The 23665-nt window shown below is 37.0% G+C and overlaps 2 protein-coding genes and 1 long non-coding RNA gene across 5 annotated transcripts in view; 2 read left to right on the top strand and 1 right to left on the bottom strand.

Moving 5' to 3' along the window:
- The window catches only part of LOC134677005 (zinc transporter foi), a 71219-nt gene extending 48313 nt beyond the window's left edge, over positions 1-22906 (top strand). For all 3 annotated transcript variants that reach the window (XM_063535400.1, XM_063535402.1, XM_063535401.1), the window contains exons 2-7: positions 7567-8004; positions 8941-10034; positions 10899-11035; positions 17625-17705; positions 18330-18517; positions 19118-22906. In XM_063535400.1, coding sequence (XP_063391470.1) covers positions 7621-8004; positions 8941-10034; positions 10899-11035; positions 17625-17705; positions 18330-18517; positions 19118-19258 — 2025 coding nt within the window. In that variant the 5' untranslated portion in view covers positions 7567-7620 and the 3' untranslated portion in view covers positions 19259-22906. The remainder of the gene's footprint in view (positions 1-7566; positions 8005-8940; positions 10035-10898; positions 11036-17624; positions 17706-18329; positions 18518-19117) is intronic.
- LOC134677179 (uncharacterized) lies at positions 11694-12718 on the top strand. The gene is made up of 2 exons (XR_010100005.1): positions 11694-11802; positions 12655-12718. It is a non-coding gene; the product is annotated as an uncharacterized LOC134677179 (long non-coding RNA).
- Positions 12809-13921, bottom strand: LOC134676914 (chymotrypsin-1-like). The gene has a single exon (XM_063535296.1). It carries the CDS (start codon positions 13908-13910, stop codon positions 12843-12845), a length of 1068 nt encoding a protein of 355 aa, XP_063391366.1. The 5' UTR covers positions 13911-13921; the 3' UTR covers positions 12809-12842.
- Positions 22907-23665: the final 759 nt, after the last annotated feature.

Raw genomic sequence — 23665 nt, 5'->3', positions numbered from 1 at the left:
ATATTATTTAGCATAATTTAGTCTAAGCCAAGTTTGCACAAACTTGGCAGCAACAATATGCGCCATCGCCTTAATGTGGTTCATATTTTCATATGAATTTTGACTTTTGTGGACGGATGGACGTCGACGGAATAATATATATAGAGTTGGCCAAGCAGATCTTGTTAGTAGATAATTTTTAAGAAAAAAAAACCGACTTCCATGGGGGCCGATAAAAGATTATTGTAGATGGTACACTATGTAGAAAAGGAGGTAAAACCACCCACTTTTCTACTAGCATTTCGCTTCTGTATAATGGCTCCTTTACAGGATGGGCCAACGCCGCCCACTCCAAGGGACGCAGCCATGCGGTAGAATGAGATAGCAATATTACTTGCTCCCTCTAACGCATAAATGCGTCCCTTGGAGTGGCCGGCGTTGGCCCATCGTGAAGAGGAGCCATGAGGGTCGTAGTTCTAGCCTAACCTAACCCACTCCTCAGATAGCTGTTCGGTTCTGTGCGGATCGCAGTTCGAACCTAATCAAACCCACTTTTCAAGTAGCATTTCGTTTCTGTAAGGCTCGCAGTTCTAACCTAACCTAATCCTTGTTCGGTTCTGTGAGGATCGCAGTTCAAACCTAACCTAACCCACTTAATGGCGCATGCCGTGCGGTGTACGGGGTTTAAGCGGGAGGGGCTAGTAAGATTGGCATCATCGTACTTTATACCTACATTAATTTTATGGTAGGTAATCATAGTTGTTTATTTAGTTAAGGTATCATAGTGGTTTTCTGGGTCAAGGTCCGGGTCCGAGTCCGGGTCCGAGTCCGGGTCCGACTCCGGGTCCGAGTCCGGGTCCGAGTCCGGGTCCGAGTCCGGGTCCGAGTCCGGGTCCGAGTCCGGATCCGTGTCCGGGTCCGAGACCGGGTCCGAGTCCGGATCCGAGTCCGGGTCCGAATCGGGTTCCGAGTCCGAATCCGGATCCGAGTCCAGGTCCGGGTCCAAACCGGATCCGGATCCGAACCGGATCCGGGTATGAGTCCGAGTCCGGGTCCCAGTCCAAGTCAAAATCGAAATTCGTAATCACCAAACGTGTACGAGGGGCGGCTGAATAGTAATCTACCTAAGTATGAAATAAAAGACTGTAGTGTCCAGTTTTATTTTATTTTTCTATGTAGTCCCCTTCGAGGGAAATGCACTTATTACATTTGTCAAATAATGACATTAACCCATGAAAAAAAAAATCTTTTGGTTTGTCGTCAAAAAAGTCCGTTACAGCAGCCTTCATCTCATCATCAGTAGAAAATTTTCTGCCTCGGAGGTCTTTCTTCAGATTTCGGAAGAGAAAATAGTCGCAGGGGGCTAGGTCTGGACTATACGGTGGGTGGTCAATGGTACCGAAGCCTAATTCTTTCATAACCAGCTGCGTTGTGCGGGCAGTATGGACAGGTGCGTTATCGTGTAACATCAAAATTCCTTTGCTTAATTTGCCTCTCCTTTTTTCTTTTATTGCATCCCTTAACTGGCGTAGCAGGTTAGAATAATATTCGGCATTCATGGTAGTTCTTTTTGGTAAATAATCAATCATTAATATTCCTTCTATATCCCAGAACACCGTAGCCATAAGTTTGCCAGCTGACGGTCGAACTTTAAACTTCCTAGGAGGCTTCTCGTCTTTGAACTTCCATTGTAAAGACTCTTGCTTACTTTCTGGGTCCCACTGTCTGATCCAGGTCTCATCACACGTCACTACTTTTGACATAATTTCTTCTTCTTTCCCCCGACTCATGTTCAAAAAGTCCTTACAACATTTCACCCGTCTGTCCATGTCAAAAGGCGTTAACATTCTGGGGACCCAGCGCGCACTCACCTTAGACATGTTCAAATGTGTATGAATTATTTCATTAACTCTCTCTTTACTTATGCCCACATCTCGGGCTATCTCCCACTGCTTCACCCGTCGGTCTTCTAGAATTATTTTTTTTACTTTGGCTACATTTTCCTCCGTAACCGCAAAAATCGGCCTTCCACTACGGGGGTCATCCTCCAAGCTTTCACGACCAATTTTAAATTGCTTGGACCAAAATTTTATAGTGAATTCTGAAGGGCACGAATCACCAAACACACGCAACATACGCTCTCGGATATGCGAGGGCGTATTTCCTTCTTTTGTTAAGAATTTGATCACTGCACGGTGCTCAATTTTAACTATTTTGATTTTTTCACCCGACATCTTGCATAAATTCGAAAATTGTACACAAATGGCATTTACGGAAACAAATGAATGTCACAAAATTTGAAAAAAGAATAAATAACGAATAAAATTGCATTGCAACCAGTAACATATTTTAATATTTTTTTGACCAAGGAGATTACTATTCAGCCGCCCCTCGTACCATGCGTCATTGAAGAGTTCTGTTCTGGTCATCATCAGCAGTTCCACTTCATCAAATGCAACAGTTTTTAATGAAAATGCTTGATTTTCTGATGTAAATACAAAAATCTCTATACGCATGCCTTTAAGATTTGAGGAGTTCCCTTGATTCCTCATGGCTCCCATCATCAGAACTGGAGCTTGACAAAAATGTGGCTTAAAAACTTAACTTGCTTAACAAACATAACGACGAGGACAAATCGCCAACCGTGAACTATGCGTCATTGAAGAGTTCTGTTCTGATCATCATCAGCAGTTCCACTTCATCAAATGCAACAGTTTTTAATGAAAATGCTTGATTTTCTGATGTAAATACAAAAATCTCTATACGCATGCCTTTAAGATTTGAGGAGTTCCCTTGATTCCTCATGGATCCCATCATCAGAACTCGAGCTTGACAAAAATGTGGCTTAAAAACTTAACTTGCTTAACAAACATAACGACGAGGACAAATCGCCAACCGTGAACTATGCGTCATTGAAGAGTTCTGTTCTGATCATCATCAGCAGTTCCACTTCATCAAATGTCACTTTTTTGGGTGTATATGCTGGATTTGTTGATAAAAACCCAAAAATCACTATATATATGCCTTTAAGATTTGAGGAGTTCCCTCGATTCCTCATGGATCCCATCATCAGAACTGAGTTTTGACAAAAACGGGACCAATCTGTATGCATATACAGTCAATCAAAAAAAGAATTTTCAAAATCGATCTAGTAATGACGGAGATATGGAGTAACAAACATAAAAAAAAATAAAAAAAATAAAAATAAAAAAAAACATACAACCGAATTGATAACCTCCTTCTTTGAGATTTGGAAGTCGGTTAAAAAAGGCATTAAATTTGAAAAATGTATGTGTTTTAAGTGTAAGTGGACGTAGTTTAGGGTAAAAGATCCAATCCACAAAAATCTGTTAGTAAAATTTGAACTTTAGGTCAAACGGAAAAGACATTCATTTAAATGACAAATTTTAGAGGATGGATCTTTTACGCTAAACTGTGTCCAAGTGATATTTTAGATTTTATTTTAGCATATTTCAATAAACTTTGGCATTATTTGGCATAATCTAGACATTAGTCTAGCATTTTTTCAAAATCCGAGTTGCAACACTGCCTAGTGTGAATTTCATTCGATAGCGTGACGGACGTGAGCGTTTGCGTTAAATCTTATTTTGTATGGGATTTTAAACAGCGCGCAAAGCGAGACGTTTTAGAAATTCAAACAAAAATACAATATGACACGATAACTGTACGAGTATATACGCAATATAATTACATATGTATTACCTATCTATAGTTCGTTTTTTTTAGCATTAGAAAGAACTTCGCAGAAGTAAGCTCGTGGTTCCAAATCCGGCACTTTTAGCGGTAATAATTTGAAGTAAATTATATGTATTGACCATGATACATTAGATAATTCAATAATTATTAACAATTAAGGAGCCTCATAAAAACTGTACGCTTACTTCTGCGGAGTTCTTTCTAATGCTAAAAAAACGAACTATAATTACACTATTTTTATCTATGCGATTGAGACTTGACTATCAGTATCTATTTTTATTCATTACTAGCAGCCCGCCCTGGCTTCGCACGGGTTACACAAATTATACACCTAAACCTTCCTCAAGAATAACTCTATTGATAGGTGAAAACCGCATGAAAATCCGTTCCGTAGTTTTCGAGTTCATTGCGAACATACATACACACAAACAGATAAAAGCGGCGGGGGACTTTGTTTTATAAGGTGTAGTGACTGTGATTTTAATCGTTTGGTCCTTTTTAGGGCTCCGTACCCAAAGGGTAAAAAGGGGTCATCCATTAATTACGTCACACGAATTTCTAGGTTTTTTGACCCCTCCCCCCCTCCTTGTCACACTTGGTCACATTTGGCAAACCCCTCCCCCTAGTGTGACGTCACATTTTTTCTACGAAATCGCCAAATCGAATTAAGTGACTACCATTAATAGTTTATCAAAATATTTTTGACGATATAAATATTAGTCATTTTATAACCCAAAACTGCTTAGGAAAGAAAATTAAACGAATAAAAGCGATTATCGTTTTAAAAACTTGTTTTTTTAAATGTAAAGCGAATAAAATTATTTAAATAAATTTTCGGTTACTGATGAAGTTAAAGTGACGTCACAAAGTTTGTGTCTCCCCCTCCCCCATGTCACAATATGTCACATTTTCTTGACCCCCTCCCTCCCCCTAAACGTGTGATGTAATTAATGGATGACCCCAAATGGGACCCTATTACTAACACTCCACTGTTCGTCTGTCTGCTGCAGTTTTTTTTTTAATACGTCATAAATCGTAAACCGCAATTTTATTATGTTACTTGCTGCTCCGGAACCCTTCATGGGCGAGTCCGACGCGCACATGGCCGCTTTTATATTAAGGCAGTAACATTTACGATCCATTGTTACTGCATAACTAGCATTAAATATACACCACGAGACATATAGGTAACAATAAAATATATGTATAGATAATAATTAATCCTTACCGCCATATTCAAATGACAGGTTGGATGTTTTTTTTATTTATAGGTACCTAGATAAGTAAGATTTAAACTATAATAATAGTCTGTAGCTTTGGGTATTTAAAAAAGTTTAAACAAAATCTATCCTCAAATGGCTTCTTAAGCCAGTTGAGGGTAGATGAAAACATTACACGATCAAATAATGTAGGTTAAAGTCTTTTAGTGACAGATCCAGATGGTTTTGTATTTGATCGGTTAATCAATAAATGTTATAACTACCCGAAAATGTACAAACTATTTGTTTACTTTTATTTAAGTACCTACCTAAAGATACAGAGTATATACATATATGTTTTATGTAAAATATAAAAATAATACGTGGCTTCTAGTGGAACCTATCAATTGTTAGGTTATATTTCACAATGTACCTAATTATCCCACCTACTTTATAAATTTAGTACAAGGCTTAGTAACAATTAGAATATCTAAGTTAATAAATTCTAATACTAATTTTTTATGATTTTTCAAACATAGACTAAAAATCATACAAGCGTCAGCATAAAAAGCGACTGCCATCTGACCTTCCAACCCAGAGGGTAAACTAGGCCTTATTCGGATTAGTCCGGTTTCCACACGATGTTTTCCTTCACCGAAAAGCGAATGGTAAATATCAAATGATACTTCGTTGGTACATTAGTTCCGAAAAACTCATTGGTACGAAAACAGGGTTTGAACCCGCGACCTCCGGGTCGCAAGTCACATGGTCTTACCGTTAGGCCACCAGCGCTATCCAGTTACTAAAGTATGATGCCCTATACACTGTGTAACATGAGGAAACCGAATAATTTTAACAGCGTATTCCTGATCATATTTAGAGACAAAAATGTCCTATAAACTTTTTTGAAATTCGCCTAGTTTCAGAGATAATATTAATTTAAAAAATAACAAGTTTTTATTGTTACATAGTGTAAGAGCCCTATTTGATGGTGATGTTGCTGCTATAGGACGTAGTCTAAATATCCTTATTGATAGATGTCAAAAAGTGACAAGTAACACTTTGCAAAAAGTAAGTTTTACGAAAAAAAAAATTAAAAATCAATTTTAAGTGACGAGTTTACCAACAACATTTATTTTTATGTACAAATACATAAAAAAAAAAACAACAAAAAATATTTTTAGGCGATATTGACCTGAACTCATATTACATTTTTTCCTTCTTTGACCTCAGAAATGCGTGGTTAAAATTATTTGGTTTCCTCATGTTACACCGTGTATGTAAAACAAATTTAATACTTCTAAACATATTGGCAACCGGTTTAAATTAAATTCGATTCGCATTATGTTTTTTAATCCCATTTTCACGTCTTGTATCCAACTCAATTGTGTTCTCCGTAAAAAAGCTCTAGCCTTAGTACACTCAAACGCAACAAAAGTGACCTAGATTATATGGAGACATCACAGAAAGTGTCCTGTTATAATTGCTCTTTAGTGTTCACACAGCTGGTCGCCAATTGCCTTCAATTCGTCCAGGCTCAATTGTTCATCAAAACTTTATTACTCACTATTACATAACATGTCAATATAAGTACACAGCTATCATGAATCTATCTTTAATGTGGTGCCTATTAACTAGAGGTGCCACGAATATTCGGCAACTATTTGGTATTCGGCCACTTTGCCGAATATTCGGTATTCGGCCGAATGTTGCCCACTATTCGGCCGAATACCGAATACCTGTTGCACCTACCTAAAAAGAAAAAATTCACAAAAAAATAACCAAAACCAAGGTATATTTAATATTCTTGGAAAATGGTTAAATACGAAGGCACGTTTTTGAGCATTTGTTGATTCCAAAATATTTTATTTTTATCATGGGTCTGATTTGATTGACTCTAACTACATTCATTAATTCTGTTCAACATAAAAATAGATTTTAGCAAATGTTGTGCTTTTGTTGTGGCGAACAGTTTTCATAATAATTGTGACTCAAAATGTACGCATGCCATGCCGAATATTCGGTCGCCGAATATTCGGTATTCGGCCAAATTCACTATTCGGGGCATCTCTACTATTAACTGTGTGGCAACAGTGGCGCCCGCCTGGTGGCTATATGACACATTAGCTATGTCACAGTTGACAGAAAGTTTGAAAAATGGATTCCACGAACGTTCACGTTTTTGGCACTTCGAACGTGATTAACGTTTTAGGTCTATAGAGTCAGACCAAGAAAAGTCTGCAGCGCAAATGTTATTTTAAACGTCAAACTATGACGTATAAATAACACTTGCACTGCGTGGGCTATCAAATCCGCTGCAGACTTTTTTGGTCCGACTCTACCCAGTAGTCCTTTGCTCATTAGTCGATATTATACTATTCCCATGATAGCGAAACGGCACTTGAAAACCACAATCGCCATTTTTAATTTCTTTAATTCTGTTGTAAGACATACTTACCTTACTGTTACCTACCTTGCTATACAGTCAGCAGCAGTTGCTATGCGGCCGAGGTGTTCAAAATCACCTTGACACGCTCTTATTCTCTTAACATTAAAGGCGCTCAAGATCATTTTGAACACCTCTCCCCCTTAGCAACTCCTGCTGCTGACTGTACATACCTTGCTGTTATCAAATTGCCTAAAACTAATTAACAACTCTCTTTGCCCACAGAAATCGCGTACCGTGCCCCATGGATCTAAGCTAAGCCTAACTAGTATAAGCAAAATGTCTCATCACCTCGTCACAGTCTGCATGTTCTGCCTGCTCTGCGCGGCGCACACATGCGGGGCCCACGTCGAAACTAAAGACGTACACACATACGAACCGAATATAGACTACAACATACCCTTAGACTTGACAGAGAAACGAAAGCTAGACCACCTAGAGCGATACAATCATAAGCTGCAGAAAATAAGGCAACTACGCCCGAGAAGGCACCTCGACGATGTCTCGGACACGTATATTGGGGAGATTTTGAAAGAGTACGGGACAGGGGAGACGATGAATCTGACGGGATTCAATAATATGCTGAATGTTCTGGAACTGTCTAAGTTGGTGCAGGGAAGGGTTGAGACGAAGGAGGGTCCAAATCAACGTAATTCGGTTTATGTGAGTATATTTATCCATTTTTTCATGTTTTAGGCACTTGTCCCACCGCCGACGATGAGCGATAAGCGAGTAGAACGATAAACTAGAAACGAGTGAGCGAGCGGCGAGAAGCGAGTGTTAGCTCCAATAGTTTTGTCTTTGTCGCTCGGCTATAAGCGAGTGTTCAAGTGCAACGGGCTATTACTCGCGCCACTCGCTCGGGCGGTGCAGCGTAGCCGAACACGCAGACGTCGCAGACTTGTTCAAACTACGAAGCGAGCATCGCCGAGCGAGTACCGCTGAGCTAGTTTTATCTTATCGCGGCGACAAACTAGTAGAGCGAGTGTTCTCGCCCGCAGTGTGAACGGCCAGCGATGAACTATTAATATATGTCTCTTTTACTAATACAGGATCCTAATCTTTTGTTCGTTTCTTGGGCGAGAAAATCGCCGATAGTTAATCGCTTACTCGCTCTTGATGGGACAAGTGCCTTAGGTAGATATTATTGTTGAAGATAGTCTCTGTCACATTTCAAGCCGTAGGAAAACCTGAAGCTGTTTAAAATTTTCTGTTTTAGCTCTCTGTAAAGGCAGCATTACATATATTAGATTACACAGACAATAACTTTAAAGACTCTTGGCTTAGATGGATCAAAATCTTTTTTGTCGAAGTTAAGATTATCTTTCTTGTTGACGTCATAAAATAAATGGACTAGAAGATTGTGCGTCTTTCCTGTGATAAAAGAAATGAAAGCCTAATTTTCTTGCCGGACCCTTGCAGGCTTATTGGAACCTTCTACTTCTTAAAAGCTATATGATTAAGGCTTCAGTAAAATGTATCCCAATCGTTAAATTTCCTATTCTCCATAGTAAAAACACCAGTTTTCGCCGTTTTACACCCAGATGGACTCTTATACCTTTTATTAAGTAGATTGTTAATTACATTCTCTTCTTTCAGTGCTTAAACAGCTCCGATCTCATCACAGCCGTCAACAAGGGCCTATATACAGACGATCACGACCATAACGACCACCAACATACAGACCCCACTCACGACCACGACGTGCTAATAACAGAGGACACCCTCCGGGCCGTCTGTCCGGTCCTCCTCTACCAGAAACTCGGGAAACCGGACGAACAACGAGACTGCGTCATACATAATAAAGTCACAAACACACAAACAAACCTGAGAAGTCTCGAAAGCGCAGTGACGAAGGCAGAGGAAAAAATGGACACAGATAAAAACATGTTCGCCGTGTGGCTGTACTCCTTCCTAAGTATAACAGCCATCAGCGCATGTGGTCTTTTAGGAGTAGCGGTGATCCCTATAATGCATAAAACATACTACAACCATCTCCTTCAGTTCCTAGTGGCGTTAGCCGTTGGAACTCTCTGCGGTGATGCGCTGTTACATCTAATGCCCCATGCGATGAGTCCGCACGAGCACGATCATCACGATACCTCATTGGAGACTTCAAAATCATCACATAACGACGGCATGTGGAAAGGCCTCGCCGCCATGTTGGGCGTCGTCTTCTTCTATTTCACTGAGAAAGGGCTGACTGTTGTCGTCGAATGGAGGAAAAGGCGTCAAAAGCTCGAGGAAGACAAACTTCCTTCAAGAGTCCGAGTTTTGAAAGACGAAACAGTCGGAGGCTGCTCGGGCGGCTCTAAAGCCCCAATCACTAACTCCACTACAAATTCATTCATGAAAATCTTCAAGAAAGACGAAAAGAATGACCCTACAACGAAAACTTGTAAGCACAAGTATTCAGAATACCCTTATTGCTATGACGAAATCGACACAGATACACATGACGATCACCATTTGCGGGATGGTCAGATCCCGCCAAGCCCTAATGCTAAGCAGAATAACTCTGTGAGTGTGGTGTCTTCAAATGCGTTAAATGCTGAGGGAAAGGAGGAACCGACGGCGAAGGATTGGCTGCTGAAGGCGGAACCAGCGTCGGTGGTGGAAATGAACAATATTAAACATAAGGAGGATGGTGCTAAGGATCTCAAGGATGGCGACAGCTATACTGTTATATTGAGGTTAGTGATAAAAATGCATTGTTATAGTCCGTATCTTTAGGTATTTAAATAAAAATAAACTAACAATTTGTATATTTTCGGGTAGTTATAACATTTGTTGGTTAACCAACCAAATACAAAACCGCCTGGATCAATCACTGAACGACCTGACTTTAACCTACATTATTTGATCATGTAATATTTTCATCTACCCTCGACTAGCTTAAGGAGCCATTTGAGGGTAGATTTTGTTTACTTTTATTTAAATACCTAAAGATACTAGTATAAAAGTGTATAATTGTTAACCTTATATCGAGTTTTCAATAGTCTATTGCATTTTTTTTATATGCACAAATTATTGAAGAATATTATAAATTATTTTCCTATCAAAATTTAATTAGTAAATATGTATATAGTTAACATTTTTTTTGTAAATATATCACAAATCAAATAATTACATAATTAACACTTCAGTCTCAAACTTAGTAATTGAATGTCACGCCAATAATCACGTATTCACGTACTTTCAATTTATCATTGCACTTTGCTAGAGTCTGTAAAGTATACTTTGTTTTCTATTTCTCTTAACACTTTCGGTGCCGGGCGCCCCGTTATCAGTTCAAATTGAACACACATACGTGTTCTTGGCAGTGAATGTGTTAAGTGAGCTATTGGTGTCAACAGGGGCTTGGAAGTATACATATTGCTTGACTACCAGCACGGATATGTCGTTCTTGTCTACGTGACAGCGTGATAAAACGGTGTCCGTCACTTTCTATCCTCAAAAGTGACAGTTGTTTTATCACGTGGTTAAAGATGAATAAAGCCATCCACAATGCGCCAGCTGTATGTTATATAAAAAACTTAACAAATAATATATTCCAGGGAACATTCCCGGGCCCACCACGGGCACTCCCACGCCCATGGCCACGTGCACGCCCCTCCGTCCAGCATGTCTTCAGTGGCCTGGATGGTCATCATGGGGGACGGACTGCACAACTTCACCGACGGCATGGCTATAGGTAAGTTTATGACTAACTATTAACTATACCTCGTTTTTTTAGCATTAGCAAAAAGGTAAACAATCTTGATGTGTCTTTTAATTGAAAAACACATTTTAAAAATAAGTTAAGGCAAATATGTAACAATTATGAATGTAATACGATCATTTATATTCTTCTGCTTTCATAAGTAATAGTTTTTGGTTTTTAAAAAGCGTTTTTCAATTAAAAGACATGTCAAGATCGCTTACCTTCTTGCAAGTTCTTTCTAATGCTAAAAAAACGAACTATAGTCCACTGAGTTACTCAAATAATACATGAGAGTTCCTTAAATTTTAAGGCTTGTATGATCGCCTTTTCTTCACCTTCATTTCGCCAAACACATACATAGCATCGTTTTGTTCGCTGTTAACTTTAATTTCATAATTGTTATGAAAAACTTCATTAAACGAAAATATTTAAGTCAACGTATGACAGAACACTTTATTGAATTTTTACACTTTCTTTTAACACGTCTACCTGTTGAAATTATTTTATTGATCATGTGATAAAACTATGTAAACCAATCATTATTTAAATAATTATTATAATAACAACAAAACACTAAACAACATTCATAATAATCATAATACAAAGAACACTACAACTTACAAAATTTTAGAATCTTCCACCGGGGTCCCTTTGTTTCCCATAAAGTTTTAAGTCATAATGTAACGTTTGTCATATTATCGTTAGTCATAAAACTGAAACCGTTAACTTTTCAGGATTTTGGTAAGGTTATTTTATGGGTGCATTACATTTGTTATAATTGCTTTTCATATATTATAGTTTGATATATCGTTATTTGGATTAACGGAATAAATGGCATACTACCGTAATACCTAATTAACGGTATACATAATGTTATTATTGATATAATGATCATAAGGTATATTTACACTTCCCCTAATATACATTGTCATAATAGTTAAATACCCTAAAGTGTATTATTTGTTATAACAAGTGACATCACATAATTATTTGTATGGCATAAGAGTTGCATGACATAAATGGGTTAGGTTAGGTTGGAACTGCGACTATTTATGTATAAACGAATAACTACCTAACAAAAGGAGGGTTAGGTTAGGTTAGAACTTTGACCCTCCGTAGAATAAAATACTCTAACAAAAAAGTGGTTTAGGTTAGGTTTGAACTGCGGCCCCCGCAGAACGAAAAACGTGAAAAGATTGGTTAGGTTAGGTTAGAACTGTGACCTCCCTAGGTTAAAATAGCTAGCAAAAGCAGTAGGCTTGCGTACTAGTTATAAAAAGTATGTAAAACTTTACGTTATCAGTATATGAAATATGACACAAAAGGTTATACAATATATGTATTTATACTTGATAAAATTGTATGAAGTATTACGTTATACAAAAATATAATATAACAAATGTTATTATAAAACATGTCTTTATAATATTTGAAAATTATATCACATTAGGCATTATATCATGACAATTTAGATGAAATCACAATATATTAAAGGAAACGTATGATAAAAATTACATTATAACATACAATAATATATCAAATGGCGTTATAACAAATGTATGATAGTTTTTTTATAATTATATTAAACATTACACACCCTTATTTTATAGATAGGTTAGGTTAGGTTTGTTTTATGGCAATCCTGAAAAGTTACGCGTTTCTGAGAAAAAACAATTATGACTAACGAAAATTCGGACAAACAATACATTATGGCTTAAAACTATTTGGGAAACAATAGAGACCCTCTTCCACCACATCACCATTGAGTCCTCTGGCTTATTTGTACAACAAATTATTTCTAAATATCAACATCATCCATCGCCAACAGCAGTCTAAGCCAAGTCTCGTACGCACTAAGACGCGTATGCATATCAGGATGGCCAAGCGCACATGGAAATCCCCATGAAACTATCCCCACTATCGAGATTTCTGTATCTTCACCAAGCTCAGGAATTGACATCACTGCACTCCCAGAATCACCGTGACACATTCCTTGCCCTGCACCATTCTTGTGCATAGTACAGAGCTCTACAGAAGAATTTACTGGAGGCGAAGGTCTGTTCTGCAGATTAGCTTCTTCAACACCCTCCTCACACTCTTTAGGACTCATTGTGTCTACATCAATTCGTTGCAAACGGTCCGGGATCGCCCCCGGATATTCCAACAATCCCCAACCGGCAACAGTAACTTTCTCTCCACCGCCAATCCATTTAAAGTCCAACTTAATTATTTTAGCTAGTGAATCATTAAGCGGCTCCGCCATTTTTAAAACTCCAATGTCATTCTTTATTTCAACGCGATCCCAATTAGGATGATTCTCGAATCCGGAGAACTTTATCGCCGTATAGCCTTTGCTTATATAAACACTCCCTATCTGACCCTCGAGTGTATTTTTGAGCTGCCCAAACCATACTACTTCATCTATACAATGGGCGGCGGTGACTACAGTTTTATGTGATATCAGGGTACCTCCACACAAGAAGACTTTTAAATATGTCCCGACAACTAGACCAACCATATGTTGAGCGTCACTCTCAGAAGCATCCTCACCGCCAACTATTCGGGAACCTTGGTAAAATTCTTGAGGATTATGAGATTCTTCAACAAACCCCATTGATTTAGGAATATCCATCCGTCCTTGAGCGTCTTGAGAAATGTAAGAATCTCCCATGCTTCTAATCATGCGTGGTCCTTGATAAAAATCTTGAGGGTCGTACAATTTATCCACTTGAAGACCCATAGATTCAAATTCCATATCACCAAATATTCTTGAATTTTGATAGAACTCTTGAGTGTTCTGAGAATTTTCGAATGGAAGACCCCTGGATAACCCCAGGAGTCCGAAAACTAATGCAATTAAATACATCGTTATTTGGTTTCACGAACTGTTATGATGATCCAATTTTTTTCCGTCCATTTATATGATTCGTGTTCGTTTATCTTGATATAATTTAATCATTTAATCATTGCAGTCATGTACAACATTATAAGTACACAAGGTACACATATGTCAACATGAACCCGGACAGGGTATAATAGCAATTAGTTTTAATCTTATAATGACTGATAATTGGCAATTTCCTTAAAAAATATGTTATTTAATCTATGCGATAATTATCTTTTCACCTAATTCAATTAGTAATCTAGGTTTATATGTTATTATTTGTAAACAAGAAATGTTTACCACTAGGTCACAACACAAACAGACCAGCTAGCATGAGTTGCGTCCTCGCGCGCGACTCCATACATCCAGCGCGATTTCAAGTATGGACTCGCGCGCGAGGACGCAACTCATATTAGACCAGGCGGTGCCTCGATGCTCTCAGGGCGTCAGCCAACAACGCTTTTGAAATACCTTTTACCTAAGGGGAAAATAATTTCCCATGGGTATTTAATTTTCGTCCTTCGATCCCGTTATAATACAGTAAAATTATACATTTTGCGTTTGCGTCAAATCCGGTAGTTCTGATTTTTTGCAGACTATTGTAGCAAATTTAGTCCACTTTAAAAACGCCCTAGGAAGTTACTACCAAAAACTAGTACTTTAGGGTTATAATCGCCCAAATCTAAAAAAAATTGCGGTTTATTCGATTTTTGACAAAGTTGCGTTCGGCGCTCGAAGTCACAAACTTGGATTATTCATTGGGCCAACATCATAAACATAAACAAGTCTGCAAAAAATCAGAACTACCGGATTTGACGCAAAAGAGCCAGGTTACAAAATTCGACAAAGTTACTGGATTATTAGGATCAAAGTAAAATACTGTTATACCTCTCGTGTTGAAAAATGATGGTCTCTATTACAGTTCCTACAAGTAGAAATCTTTTGGTTGGACTTGATTTAAAAATAATAATTGAAGAAATAAATATGTTTTTACCGGATTTTATTTATTATATAAAATTACATATAAATGTTTAATTTTTAAATACATAATACGCATGTATTCTCGCGCGACATGTTTCGGAGACCCTAGGTCAGTGCGCGGCCGTCGTGAACGCTGCTCGCACTGTTAGTGCTTGAGAAAGGAGACCTAGGCTCTCCGAAACATGTCGCGCGAGTGACTAAAAACAAGTGAGTCTAAACCGTAAAATTATTCAATCGTTTCGACGGTTGGAAAAAAGAAACACATTTGACTATAGTTCGTTTTTTTTTCATTAGTATGAACTTCGCAGAAGTAAGCTTGTGGTTCCAAATCCGGCACTTTTAGCGGTAACAATTTGAAGTAAAATATGTATTGACCATGTTACATTAGATAATTCAATAATTATTAACAATTAAAGAGCCTGATAAAAACTGGAGTTCTTTCTAATGCTAAATTAAAAAAAACCGGGCAAGTGCGAGTCGGACTCGCGCACGAAGGGTTCCGTACCATAATGCAAAAAAAGATAAAAAAAAAACCGGTCACTCATCCAAGTACCTACTGACCCCGCCCGACGTTGCTTAACTTCGGTCAAAAATCACGTTTGTTGTATGGGAGCCCCACTTAAATTTTTATTTGATTAATGTTTTTAGTATTTGTTGTTATAGCGGCAATAGAAATACATCATCTGTGAAAATTTCAACTGTCTAGCTATCACGGTTCGTGAGATACAGCCTGGTGACAGACGGACGGACGGACGGACGGACAGCAGAGTCTTAGTAATAGGGTCCCGTTTTACCCTTTGGGTACGGAACCCTAAAAAACGAACTATTGTAGTCAAAACCCTTTGGCGACATTTACCGTCAATCATTGGTTATGCGGCCGACGCCATGACATTGGCCTTGTCAAGGCCCGTGGCTATCCAGGTCAGTCATTCACATTCCGTGACAGTGCATCGCGGCCTCACCTCAAGGGGACTTCGATCTAATTACGAGTAGTTGATGACTTTTTAGAGTAAGACCAAGGAAAGTCTGCAGAAATTTTGACAGCACACGCAATGCGAGTGTTATTTATACGTCATAATTTCATAGAAGTTTGACGTTTAAAATAACACATCTCTAACTCTGTCTGTATAGTAAAATGTGCCTAGTTTACTCCAAACTTATACTTTGACATAAAGTGCCCAACTGCCCATGTCGAATACTAGTGCAGCGTCGAGCACTAGTACTTCTACCTTATTCCCTTGATATTTAACTTAACTCAAAAAAAAATCTTTTTAATTTAAGATTAGTAGTTAAATTTGTAAATATGGGTGCTTTTTTTTTTTAATTAACGTGATTTAGAAAAAACACGTTTTACCTATACATTTTCTTCGTTCTGTCATTCAATATTATCTTTTATGCAATAACAATAGCGCTAGCGCTATGTAGCTAACTAACGATAAGTAGTAACTTTAGTCACAAATAATTCCAAACACGCCAGTAGAGGATAAAACACAGTTATTTAAATAATTAATCTTTATCTATTGCGTATTGACACTTCAGTACGCGATTACAAGTTTTCCTGCCTTTGACCGTCTAGTAGGGTGGGCCGTTTGAGTAAATATTGGAAATAAGCAATGTAATACCACCTAAAAGATGCGTAATTTTATGTAGATAACGAGAAAAATAATTTAAAAAATCTAGCTATTTACTTTGAGCCCTCTACCAACGATTAAGTGTAAAAATTAAATATATTTTTTTAAATAAAATTTCATTATATTTTTTTTCATTTTTATTTTTTGTTTGAAGAAAGCAATGCCTTAAGCATCCGACATGATTTTAACGTTCGTCAATTACACTCCTAAACATTTTTTCTGAAGTCGAAAAAGTACTCGTAAATTGCGTTTTTCGGAAAAAAACTTTTTAATATATGGCAGACGCCCAAATTTGTATGTGAATCCTATTCTAGGCCCATTAGTGAACAATAAAATAAAATAGATCATAAAAATATATACTGTTTATAGTAAACCAATGAGAAAAAGCACATCGTAATATGCCTGAATTGGCATAAAACGCAACTTTTGCCTAAGTTTACAAAAGTAGGAATAATTGTAAAAATGCATAATAAAAATGCCAAAAACTGTTTTTATCATATTTAAGCAGTTCTACTTTCATATTCAATATAAACTAAAAATTTATTGTATATATTAACGACCCTTCTCGTATTTCATGCGATAAAGTGATAATTGTATTTTATATGAACTGTTGGGGTGTTATATTATATGATTTTAGTGAAAATTAAGAGCTAAATACTACTGAATTAGGTTAGTTAATGGTATATTTATGTTATATTATAATAATTTTAATAAATAAGAGCCATCCAATATTTTTAATTTTTTTTTAATTTTGACCTATTTTTTTTTTCTTCGTCGGCTGGTAGAGGGCTAAAAATAATACCTATTTTGGTTATTTTTGCTAGAACTGTAATCTACGCATTATTACGCAACTTTTGATACCTATTACGATATGAGTTTTGAATATTTATTATCTTCCATACAAAATCGGCCCGCCCTATCGTCTAGTAAACATTAATATGCATACAATCCTAAACCCACGCCTGTATTCTCAAAATAGACTCTTTGAACTAAGGAAAACCCTGATTTTAAGGCGAAAATGAAACTATGGAAGAGTTAATCCTTTGTCCGTAAAGACTTACGTACTATATTTTCTTGTTTTCAGGTGCTGCTTTCGCTTCTAACATCGCTGGTGGCTTCTCTACGGCTATTGCCGTCTTGTGCCACGAATTACCGCACGAATTAGGTAAGTTCGTTTTCACCACACCAGCTCGGAAAGGCTTACTTTGCACTTCAAGAACTGATAGCAAAGTTGCATTTTATTCACATGGGAGGCAAAGTAATCAAATGCAAATTTTGAGTTGTTTTCTTATGTTGGCTGGTAGAATTGACTTTTAAATGATGATTATGGATGATAAATATTTAATAACATTCATTTGGATTTGAATTGGTTTGATATTTTACATTTAATATTTGCCTCGGGTTGGTGTGGTGAAAAATTTTGTGTTTCACTCGGGGGCAAATTTTGTTTAACCCTCGTGCTTTAAAACCCTCGCAACGCTCAAGATTCCATTTTTCGAACCACTCGATACGCTCGTGGTTCAATTTTGGAATCTTTCGCTTGTTCGGGTATCAATATTAGCACGAGCGGTTAAACAACAACTTTGCCCCCTTGTAAAACAAATAGCTATTATTTTGTAAGATAAAGTTGAGCTTTTCGACTACTGATATTAAGTGCATGTTAATTTTCCTTGTATTAGCAATAAAATGGCTACATCAATGTCACATTGACCTCCACAATTTAATAAGATGGCATGTTGCTTTGATGGTTTCATAATAAAATATAATAATCTAATTAATATCTTCCCAGGCGACTTCGCAGTGCTCCTAAAAGCGGGCATGTCAGTAAAGCGAGCGGTGTGCTACAACGTGCTGTCCTCAGCATTATGCCTCGGCGGGATGGTCTGCGGCGTGCTGGCCGGGCACGCGCCCAACGCGACACGCTGGCTGTTCGCCGCGGCGGCTGGCATGTTCCTTTACATAGCCCTTGTCGATATGGTAAGTGTAACCACTGGAGTATAAAGCTATATGAGATTTGTGCCTCGGCGGGATGGTCTGCGGCGTGCTGGCCGGGCACGCGCCGAACGCGACCCGCTGGCTGTTCGCGGCGACTGCTGGCGTGTTCCTTTACATAGCCCTTGTCGATATGGTACGTAACTTAAAACTTTTTTATGAGGCAAAGTACAATATGTCTTGGCAAAAACTTGGATGAATACAGCGCCTATTGTAACTTTAAACGCCAACAACATGCCGTCATGGCGTCATGCGACGTACTTATTGATATAGTAAGTGTATCAAACACTCAATCAGAGGGCCTACCGCGAATCACGTTCGACGTGTTGCCTCTCTATCTCACATGTAAATTCGTACGTAAGTTGGATAGGGAGACAACACGTCGAACGTGGCTCGCGGTAGGCCCTCTGAATACCTACTGACATGGTGTGTGTATCAATCACTGAAGTAGAGTATATGTGTTACTGGCGAGTAGATAAAACTTGGTTACAACGTGCTATCTTCAGCCTCCATCCCACTTTCAGTGGCAAGTTAAACGTGCAGTCGAGTTTACTCTATTTCTCATTCAAACACTTTCATCCCCAGATGCCCGAGCTCAGCACATCTCACAGCAAGGAGGGCACACTCTGCCAATGCCTGCTCCAACTCATGGGACTAGCTACTGGCATTGGCATAATGCTCGTCATCGCCCTATACGAAGAAGACTTAAAGACGTTGTTCGGCTAAACAGTGCTCTAAGTGTTGGAAGTTCGGTCATGTGAATCCAGTGAACAGTTCTTAGTGACGTAGATATAAGGTTCGGTTTCATATGGTTTTTTCTGCTGTTTTTGGACAGTGACTTCAAACATATCCGTGGGTAAGCACTAGCAGCTAACTTAATATCCTATAAGGATAATTAAATTTCTAAATCAGAACTCTAGATGACAGTTCCATATACATATTTCTTTTCTGCTAAATCTTGTTTTTATATTTCAGGACAGTATATTTGACCCAATATGTCATATTCATCTGTCATTTTAGTACAAAAGAAGCATGACTAAGTACTCATTTGATTTTTTAGATCTTTTAGTATCTAGATTTTATAATCTGTTTTTATAAACAGGTTTTAGATATTATTATCTTGTCAACCTAGCAATAAATGGCAATTGTCGCCTAACTTTGGTCGCATTTTAATAAAAACAGTTTCTAGTTAATTTCGATGGACTGACTTACATAAGCCTGTTCCAAAAGGACTCCACAACCTTGTACGTATTTCTAAAGGTGTTATTAAAGTGCTACTAATATTAAGTAAAACTTTATAAAAAATAGACTTACGTATTATTTCATCATGTATAACGACGCCTCGACTGCTCGGCCTGCAATGTTACTTGCACAGCATTGCTAGTTCATGATTGTATACTCGTACTAACCTAGTGCATTTTGTCTGTGACTTAAATAAAATATCAATACCAGTAACCTCTTTTAAAGAGAATATCTTAATATTCATTGATTCCCTTGTGTAAATTCATAATATTCATAGATTTATGAATCAAATAATGTTGTCAATGCTAAATGCAAAAATCATACCAAAATTGCAATACGATTTATGTATCAGTTCGATTTTTTTTGTAAAAAGATGGTCTTTAAAGTCTTGATCGTTGCATTTAACATAATGTAAAAAAAAACAGTGACAAAGAATCATGTTAAAAAACCTTCAAAAAATAGATACACAAAAGTGACCATAGGAAAAGTGTTCCTAAACTCTGGGTACTTAATCTTTTCAAATGAAATGTAGTATTAGCTTAATTTAATGTATGTACATGAATGATTTTCTATTCTTATCAAATTATGTACTTAAAACCCTCGCAAATCTAAAACAGAAAAACTTAAGTTGTTATGTACCTATATAAATTATGCTCATACTACATTTCTACAAAGAAATTATTCTAATCAATTATGAGATAAAATTGTGATTTACTTAGTTGTCTTAATGAAAACAACGCTCAACTCGAATACTTAAAATTACAGTATAAAAATAATATTACTTCTGTAATTTATTTACAAGTATAATTCTTCTATGGAGAAGAATATTGTCATTAAAATATTCTTTTTTGTTCGAATTATTTGTGAAATTATTGTCAATCTAGCTTACTATATCATCGAATGTGTTTAGTATGAAACATTGTACATAATTAATCGTAATACATTGAAAGTGAAACTTTTAATACTACTTAATACAGACACATATCTGTGAAATACGTTGAAACATGGCGCCATTTTTTAACCCTTTAACTGCTTCTGACTTGACAATGTGCAAAACTGATGAAATACGGCACACGGAAAAATAAAACGGGTTGCACTCCGGGAGTGCCGGCAGAAGTGAAAACTCAATGACATTGTAACAGTTTTTCGATCAGGTCCAAATCTTACGAATTTTCAATCTGTCGAATCTGTCGGTCACGTGACCTATCGCGAGTGTAACATTGTGTCCCCATCACAAAAAGTGCACAGCGCCGCTAAAGAAGTTTTCACTTCAAAAATTATACTATTCTGGTGATGGAAGAGGGTTTAAATCATTACAATAAGTCTACGTGAGTAATTTTAAAACTTACGTAGTACTTTAAAAGTTCAACGTATTAAATAGTGATGTGTCAATACGCTTCTTACAAAAGTAAAATAGGTAGATTTTTTATCTCGAATTTGTCTATGTAATATTGAATGAAGCTGAGGTTTGATAGGACCAACCCGTATTGACAGTGTCATCAGTATCGTAATTTTAACAGATATGTTAGATTTAGATACATACATATGTCAAATTATATTTTTTTCTTTAACCTATAGTTTCCAAAAGAGCTTACAGAGATCACGGAGCTTTTATGAAAATATTATGCTTGTCTAGTTATTTTAAGCCTTTGTTTCTAAAGCTAAGAAAATGTTCCTATGTCTTCTTAAAGTAACTGTCAAACATATTAAAAAGTAACAATTTTCAACATGTTTGCATTTTCTGCTGGTTTTTGTTCGGCTTGTATGTACGCATATTGTTGTCATATTATTGTGACTTTCATTCAAAGTTTGCAAGCATCCAAATGTGATAGAGTTAGACCAAGAAAAGTTTGCAACGATTTTGATAAAATACGCAGTGCAAGTGTTATATTAAACGTCAAACTCCTGCGAAATTATGACTTACGAATAACACTTGCACTGCGTGTGCTATCAAAATCGTTGCAGACTTTTCTTGGTCTAACTCAGCGATTTTTTATACATATGGCGTTTGTCATACGTTACCTCAAAATATGTTGGTTGCTTTTACTTTGATGACTATTATGATCATAATATTATGACGTCATACGCATATACATATATACTTGGTCAAGCAGATCTTGTCAGTAGAAAAAGGCGGCAAATTTGAAAAAAGTAGGCGCGAAGGGATATCGTCCCATAGAAAATTTGAATTTTGCGCCTTTTTTTACTGACAAGATTTGCTTGACCAGCTATATATACGTCATAAGCATTAAGCGTCTTCCCTTAGGGGTTTTTTTAAATGTGAATATGGTACTTAATGATTACTTGTTTCGGTAAGTTTTAACTTAAATACGCGAATAGAGATAAATATGAATATGACGATACAGCTTTTTTCTAATTACCAGTATTATTTATTGAGTAATTTTAAAATTGAAACTGCAGAAAAAATTGATTTACATATAAGTATGAACGTTTAAAGTGTTTAAACATGTTGTGTTGGTCGTTGTAGATACAAAATCTGTGAAATTTAACTGGTTCCTACAAAAGAAAAGGAAATTCCAATTTCTCAAAAAAAAAAAGCATTTTTCTTTGAATTTTATTGTAATTTTAACTTTTAATTTAAATAAGCGAATAGTTATTTAATGTTTAATTTTAAGTGATTTAAGTTTGCAATCATGTTGTGTGTCGATGGTGCTGAGACCATCAGTATTATTGTCAATATTTATTATAAAATAGTTAAATCTGGTTCCTATGTCTCTTGCAATGTAATTTTTATAATGTTGTAAATAATGTGCTTTTGACGTGACCTACCTTTCTTGACATGACACTACTGTGTGTGTAGCAAATACTTATATAGTGCCAAAACTGTCAATTTGGATGTCATTATTTTGTATTCCAGTGTAAAGTGTCATTCTATGGAACTTGCTAACTATGTAAACAAAAGTCACTAGTAAATTCGTCATTCTTTGACAATTTCAATATGGCGGTTTGTTTACATAGTTAGCAAGTTCTATAGAATGACACTTTAAAGGGTGGGTAACGTTGGAATATTGTCAATAATATTGATGTACTGTCAGTAAGGTTCGCCCGAGCGATGTGTGATATCTGAGGACTTGACGATAGTTATATTGTATTATAATATGGTTATTCGTAGTTCTTTGGTTTTATTTACATCCCTTTTTACTCTGACCACAGAATAAAAAATAGTACTAGGTACAGAAGACTCACTCTAACAAAACGCGTCTGTTACGATCAGGACAGATATGGCCGCTAGGTGGCGATAGCGCCACGCGCGGCTTATGGTCACCAAAATTGGTGTGGAACGGATGTACTTGTAGCTACCTGTAGCAAAGCGACGAAATCGCGGAGTGAGCCACGCCTGCTCTGCCTAAAGCTCCCTCCAGACTATGCGCGTGAATCGCAGGCGAAGCCGCGAACGCGAGTGTGGAGTCGATTTCACTGTCTGCGAAAATCGACGCCACACTCGCGTTCGCGGCTTCGCGCCGCGATTCGCGCACGAGTGTGGAGGAGGCTTAAAATTATTGAGTGATTTTATTAGTTTTTTTTTCTGTACGGTGCATTGGGTTAAAGAATTTCGGCAGCGTGTTAACTTTGAAAATTGCTCTCAATGCATGATGCCAATATCACCAGTGACAAATTATGAATTATATGATAAGCTAAATGGATAAAAAATAGGAATCTATCATAATAGATATGAATATAAAAATACTAAAATAATTTAAAAACATACTAGATTTCTACTTTCTTTTCACTATTAAAGTCAATTTTATCGCACCACAAGAGAAAAATTAAATAAAACTCCAAATAAATATAAAACGTTTTATTAAATACACATCTGTCTGCTTATATATGTGACGTTCCATGTCAAAAGGTACCGTATGGCGGCTGGCG

This window comes from Cydia fagiglandana, chromosome 25 (assembly GCF_963556715.1).
Source record: "Cydia fagiglandana chromosome 25, ilCydFagi1.1, whole genome shotgun sequence".
NCBI classification, from domain to species: domain Eukaryota; kingdom Metazoa; phylum Arthropoda; class Insecta; order Lepidoptera; family Tortricidae; genus Cydia; species Cydia fagiglandana.
This window is presented reverse-complemented; position numbering and strand designations above follow the sequence as displayed.

Bases quoted from the DNA above. Each gene is read 5' to 3' on its own strand.
- LOC134676914 (XM_063535296.1), bottom strand. From the start codon at position 13,910: ATGTATTTAATTGCATTAGTTTTCGGACTCCTGGGGTTATCCAGGGGT.